The sequence below is a fragment of the Sander vitreus genome, chromosome 16 (assembly GCF_031162955.1).
Source record: "Sander vitreus isolate 19-12246 chromosome 16, sanVit1, whole genome shotgun sequence".
NCBI lineage: Eukaryota > Metazoa > Chordata > Actinopteri > Perciformes > Percidae > Sander > Sander vitreus.
The window spans coordinates 177,501-184,685 of record NC_135870.1 but is presented as its reverse complement, the minus strand read 5'-3'; the positions used below and the strand labels follow the sequence as shown (position 1 = coordinate 184,685).

General features: G+C 42.6%; 2 protein-coding genes across 3 annotated transcripts in view; one reads left to right on the top strand and one right to left on the bottom strand.

The window, feature by feature from the left end:
• The first annotated feature begins 1,302 nt into the window (after positions 1–1,302).
• Positions 1,303–5,463, top strand: rnf224 (ring finger protein 224). Its single transcript, XM_078271814.1, has 2 exons — positions 1,303–1,645; positions 4,991–5,463. Exons 1-2 carry the CDS (start codon positions 1,412–1,414, stop codon positions 5,309–5,311), a joined length of 555 nt encoding a protein of 184 aa, XP_078127940.1. The 5' UTR covers positions 1,303–1,411; the 3' UTR covers positions 5,312–5,463.
• A 1,019-nt stretch (positions 5,464–6,482) lies between these two features.
• Positions 6,483–7,185, bottom strand: part of pisd (phosphatidylserine decarboxylase) — a 25,307-nt gene continuing 24,604 nt past the window's right edge. For both annotated transcript variants that reach the window (XM_078271946.1, XM_078271947.1), the window contains one exon: positions 6,483–7,185. This exon is cut by the window's right edge and continues 341 nt beyond it. The gene's annotated coding sequence lies outside the window, so the exon portion shown is untranslated.

The window sequence follows — 7,185 nt, the reverse complement described above, 5'->3', positions numbered from 1 at the left end:
CACATGCACAGATACACATACACAGATACACATGCACAGATACACATACACAGATACACATGTACAGATACACATGTACAGATACATCTACACAGATACACATATACAGATACACATGTACAGATACACATGCACAGATAGACATGTACAGATACACATGTACAGATACATCTACACAGATACACATGCACAGATACACATGTACAGATACACATGTACAGATACATCTACACAGATACACATATACAGATACACATGTACAGATACACATACACAGATAAACATACACAGATAAACATACACAGATACACATACACAGATAAACATACACATGTACAGATACACATACACAGATACACATGTACAGATACACATACACAGATACACATGCACAGATACACATACACAGATACACATGTACAGATACACATACACAGATACACATGTACAGATACACATACACAGATAGACATGTACAGATACACATGCACAGATACACATGTACAGATACACATACACAGATACACAGATACATATACACAGATACATATACACAGATACACATGTACAGATACACATGCACAGATAGACATGTACAGATACACATGCACAGATACACATGTACAGATACACATATACAGATACACATGTACAGATACACATACACAGATACACATGTACAGATACATCTACACAGATACATCTACACAGATACACATGTACAGATACACATGCACAGATAAACATACACAGATACACATACACAGATACACATGTACAGATACACAGATGCATATACACAGATACACATGTACAGATACATCTACACAGATACATCTACACAGATACACATGTACAGATACACATACACTGATACATATACACAGATACACATGTACAGATACACATACACATGTACAGATACACTACACAGATACACATACACAGATACACATGTACAGATACACATGTACAGATACACATACACAGATACACATACACATGTACAGATACACATGCACAGATACACATGTACAGATACACATACACAGATACACATGTACAGATACACATGTACAGATACACATGTACACAGATACATATACACAGATACACATGTACAGATACACATGTACAGATACATATACACAGATACACATGTACAGATACACATGTACAGATACATCTACACAGATACACATGTACAGATACACATACACTGATACATATACACAGATACACATGTACAGATACACATACACTGATACATATACACAGATACACATACACAGATAAACATACACAGATACACATACACAGGTCTGTCTCCGATGGTTACGACAGAATAACGAATAATAATTAAATATTAAAACCTTCTGAACAGAAACGTTCTCTCGTCTCTCAGGAGAAAATGTTGGACGACAGAAAAGAGGACGAGGAAGAGGAAGTGACCTGCCAGCCCCTCCCCCCTCCGCCCCCCTCTGTTGCCATGGAGACGGCGATGTCAGCGCAGAGGCAGGACCTGGTGTGCATCGTGTGTTTCGGGAGCTACGACCTGGCGGCGCGGTTGCCGCGGCGACTGCACTGTGGCCACGCCTTCTGCCAGGCGTGTCTAAAGAGACTCGACATCGTCATCAACGAGCAGGTAAGCAATGACATCATCACTGTCAGTGCGATGACATCATCACTATCAGAGCGATGACATCATCATCCACACTGTCTGAGCGATGACATCATCATCCACAGTGTCTGAGCGATGACATCATCATCCACACTGTCTGAGCGATGACATCATCATCCACACTGTCTGAGCGATGACATCATCATCCACACTGTCTGAGCGATGACATCATCATCCACAGTGTCTGATGCTGCGTTCATAGACGTGGTTTAGCTAGCGAGTTTCCCGGTTGGTGACGCGTTGATGTTTGATGGAGGCGACTTTGGTTCACTGAACATATTTCAACGACAATAAACTGTTTGTTGTGGACAAACGCCTCTGCTGAGAAACATACACAGACATATGTTTCAGATTATTCATAAATAGAGCTATATAATGACTAACACCTTCTCCGTGTCCTTTCCCGTTGGTTGTCCTGCAGATAACCAAACTAACGCCTGTCCATGTGCTGTTTGGATGCTCGTATAAGAAAACAGCAGCAGATCTTTTGTTATTGTGGCCTCCATGTTTTCACCTGATGCTCTCGGCTCCGGCCAACAATTGGTGGCAGTCATGCAACACGTTGTTATGCCAAACACAAATATAACAGAAGAAGAAGAACACGCATCCCGACCATGTGAACGCTGACAGTCGGAAACACAACATAATCACAGGGGCGGTCCCCGTTATTCCCAGGTGGAATGAACGCAGCATGAGCTTCAGACAAAAACTACACGACCGTTACGTTGCTTTAAAACCGCTGAGATCTGAAAGTGTCCCGTTGTGTTCAAAGATCCAAACAGCTACGTCATCGCAGAGTCAGCTAGCATAGCATCAGCTAACCTAGCCAATAACACAGTACACAGAGAGCTAGCATAGCATCAGCTAAAGTAGCCAATAACACAGTACACAGACAGCTAGCATAGCATCAGCTAACCTAGCCAATAACACAGTACACAGAGAGCTAGCATAGCATCAGCTAACCTAGCCAATAACACAGTACACAGAGAGCTAGCATAGCATCAGCTAAAGTAGCTAATAACACAGTACACAGAGATACAGCATAGCATCAGCTAACCTAGTCAATAACACAGTACACAGAGAGCTAGCATAGCATCAACTAAAGTAGCCAATAATACAGTACACAGAGAGCTAGCATAGCATCAGTTAAGTTAGCCAAACAACAATACACAGAGAGCTAGCATAGCATCAGCTAACGTAGCCAATAATACAGTACACAGAGAACTAGCATAGCATCAGCTAACATAGCCATAACACAGTACACAAAGGGTTAGCATAGCATCAGTAAATCTAACCAAAAAACAGTACAAAGAGAGCTAGCATAGCATCAGCTAAAGTAGCTAATAACACAGTACACAGAGATATAGCATAGCATCAGCTAACCTAGTCAATAACACAGTACACAGAGAGCTAGCATAGCATCAACTTAAGTAGCCAATAACAGAGTAAACATAGATATAGCATAGCATCAGCTAACCTAGTCAAACAACAGTACACAGAGAGCTAGCATAGCATCAGCTAAAGTAGCCAATAACACAGTACACAGAGAGCTAGCATAGCATCAGCTAACCTAGTCAATAACACAGTACACAGAGAGATAGCATAGCATCAGCTAAAGTAGCCAATAACAGTACACAGAGAGCTAGCAGAGCATCAGTCAACTTAGCCAAACACAGAGAGCTAGCATAGCATCAGCTAACATAGCCATAACATAGTACACAAAGGGCTAGCATAGCATCAGTCAATCTAACCACACAACAGTACAGAGAGAGCTAGCATAGCATCAGCTAAAGTAGCCAATAACACAGTACACAGAGAGCTACCATAGCATCAGCTAACCTAGTCAATAACACAGTACACAGAGAGCTAGCATAGCATCAACTAAAGTAGCCAATAACACAGTAAACATAGATATAGCATAGCATCAGCTAACCTAGTCAATAACACAGTACACAGAGAGCTAGCATAGCATCAGCTAAAGTAGCTAATAACACAGTACACAGAGAGCTAGCATAGCATCAGTCAACGTAGCCAAACAACAGTACACAGAGAGCTAGCATAGCATCAGCTAACATAGCCATAACACAGTACACAAAGGGCTAGCATAGCATCAGTAAACTAGCCAAATAAAACAGTACACAGAGGGCTAGCATAGCATCAGTAAACTAGCCAAACACAGAGAGCTAGCATAGCATCAGCTAAAGTAGCCAATAACACAGTACACAGAGAGCTACCATAGCATCAGCTAACCTAGTCAATAACACAGTACACAGAGAGCTAGCATAGCATCAACTAAAGTAGCCAATAACACAGTAAACATAGATATAGCATAGCATCAGCTAACCTAGTCAAACACAGTACACAGAGAGCTAGCATAGCATCAGCTAAAGTAGCCAATAACACAGTACACAGAGATATAGCATAGCATCAGCTAACCTAGTCAATAACACAGTACACAGAGAGCTAGCATAGCATCAGCTAAAGTAGCCAATAACACAGTAAACATAGATATAGCATAGCATCAGCTAACCTAGTCAATAACACAGTACACAGAGAGCTAGCATAGCATCAGCTAAAGTAGCCAATAACACAGTACACAGAGAGCTAGCATAGCATCAGCTAAAGTAGCCAATAACACAGTACACAGAGAGCTAGCATAGCATCAGTCAACGTAGCCAAACAACAGTACAAAGAGAGCTAGCATAGCATCAGCTAACATAGCCATAACACAGTACACAAAGGGCTAGCATAGCATCAGTAAATCTAACCAAACAACAGTACAAAGAGAGCTAGCATAGCATCAGCTAAAGTAGCCAATAACACAGTACACAGAGATATAGCATAGCATCAGCTAACCTAGTCAATAACACAGTACACAGAGAGCTAGCATAGCATCAGCTAAAGTAGCCAATAACACAGTACACAGAGATATAACATAGCATCAGCTAACCTAGCCAAACAACAGGACACAGAGAGCTAGCATAGCATCAGCTAAAGTAGCCAATAACACAGTACACAGAGAGCTAGCAGAGCATCAGCTAACATAGCCATAACATAGTACACAAAGGGCTAGCATAGCATCAGTCAATCTAACCACACAACAGTACAGAGAGAGCTAGCATAGCATCAGCTAAAGTAGCCAATAACACAGTACACAGAGAGCTAGCATAGCATCAGTGAACATAGCATATATATAGTGTGATCACATAGCCAAAATCTTAATAAAACGTTTAAAAAGTCGATTCCAAATGAGGTTCCCGTCCTGTAACTGAACTACACTTCCCATGAGTCTTTGTGCTCCTCCCCCAGGTGTGGATTCCATGTCCTCAGTGTCGGCAGAATACGCCGCGGCCGCGGGGCGGCGCTGCTGGTCTGGACCTGGACCTGGCGTCCTTCCTGGCCGTGAAGCACAGCAGCAGAGACGTGCTGGGAGCCGGGCCCCCGGCCCCCAGCGCTGGCGGCCGGGGGCCCGGCTCCCAGCACGGGAAGCTCTGGCTGGGGAAGGACGGCCCCGAGGACGCCTGGTCACACGGAGGGCTGGCCCAGCCACGCTTCCATCGCTACGGAAACTGCTGCCCGCCGGCCTCCTATTGGCTCTGCTGCTGGTTCTGCTGCAGGGGGCGGGGCTAGGACCGACTAATGAGTGTGCTGAATGGAGAATATTCTGTAAATAAACTGTAGCGTGTTACTGAGGTTCCTAATTCATTCAGAAACATGAAGAAAATCACAAACAATCAGACAGACAGGCAGACAGACAGGCAGGCAGACAGACAGACAGACAGGCAGGCAGGCAGACAGTTTGTTCTAACATTTGATCTGGATCAAACTGCCCTCTGAACTCGGTTTGGGATCTATTTGATCCAAAGAAACGGGATTATCCTGATCCAATCAGAAGGCTGGATTCACTTGGGATTTTTCCAACCAAATAAAATCAGTGTTTTTTTAAGTGAATGATCAAAAACCAATGTTTATATATGTATACATTATATATATATATATATATATATATATATATATATATATATATATATATACACATACATACATACACACACATACATGTCTTCATATATGAGGCAGGTCACATCTAATAAATATATAATACTATTGGATAGTATTGCTTTTGTTTTTATATTTAACATTATAACAAAATAAGGAATGTAAAATGTTTTTGTTTATTAAAATGAAACCAGCGCTGTCTATACGTGTCCTAGCTGCAGTTCTCTGCTGAGCCAGCAGGCTGCACTGTTGGCGCCATTAAGGCTCTGGTCACCAGGATTAGGATCCCAGTGGACCAATCCAATCTTCCTTTAAAACACTGGTATAAATAAGATGGATCAGGGGATCCTGGAGAGATGGATCAGGGGATCCTGGAGAGATGGATCAGGAGATCCTGGAGGATCCTGGAGAGATGGATCAGGGGATCCTGGAGAAATGGATCAGGAGATCCTGGAGGATCCTGGAGAGATGGATCAGGGGATCCTGGAGAAATGGATCAGGGGATCCTGGAGGATCCTGGAGAGATGGATCAGGGGATCCTGGAGAAATGGATCAGGTTACTATATGCAATTTAAATTAAATGTTATTTAAAGTATCAAATCATAACAGGAGTTATCTCGAGACACTTTACAGATAGAGGTCTAGACCACACTCTATAATTTACAGAGACCCAACAATTCTAGTAATCCCCCCAAGAGCAATAATAATATAATATATAATATTACCGTTTTAATCGTGACATTATATTGTGTTATATCTTCGTATTACAGATCATATCAGAAGGATTAGCACAACACAACGCTGCTGAGAAATAATATTTATTCATAATTACACATTTTACAAAAGTAGAGGAGCAAATGAACATTCAACTCAGAATGATTTGATATTTCTGACCAATCACAGGCAGCCTGTTGGGCTTCAGCCAATCAGCTGCGTCAGATTTCTGCAGCTCTGATTGGACCTTAGAACAACAAAACAAAACAATAAAGCTTGATACATTCAAACAGTTTGGGTGGACGGGGAGCTGCTGGTTGGCTGGTTTTAAAGGAAACCTGTCACTCTACTTATTGGCCTTCTTCAGCACATTAAGCAGGGGTTACCATGGTTACAGCTCACACTGCTGACAGCAGGACCGGGCTGGCTGTGACATCATACACATCAGGACCGGGCTGGCTGTGACATCATACACAGCAGGACCAGGCTGGCTGTGACATCATACACAGCAGGACCAGGCTGGCTGTGACATCATACACAGCAGGACCAGGCTGGCTGTGACATCATGTGTGTGTGTGCGTGTGTGTGTGTGTGTCTCTGTGTGTGTGTGTGTGTGTGTGTGTGTGTGTGTGTGTGTGTGTGTAGTTTTGGTTGTTTGTTCAGTTTCTGGACAAGCGACACAAAAAAGAAAGAAAGGTTTGGCATTTCCCCTTCATGAGGCACAAGGCATTCTGGGAGTTTGAGTCCACTTCCTGTCCTCCACAGCAGCTTTGATACAGAGAAAGTTACCC

What these genes read in the sequence shown, in the direction of transcription:
- rnf224 (XM_078271814.1), top strand. Translation starts at nt 1,412, where the DNA reads ATGTTGGACGACAGAAAAGAGGACGAGGAAGAGGAAGTGACCTGCCAG. An exon ending in ACATCGTCATCAACGAGCAG is followed by an intron (nt 1,646 to 4,990) that starts GTAAGCAATGAC and finishes CTCCTCCCCCAG; the next exon opens with GTGTGGATTCCATGTCCTCA.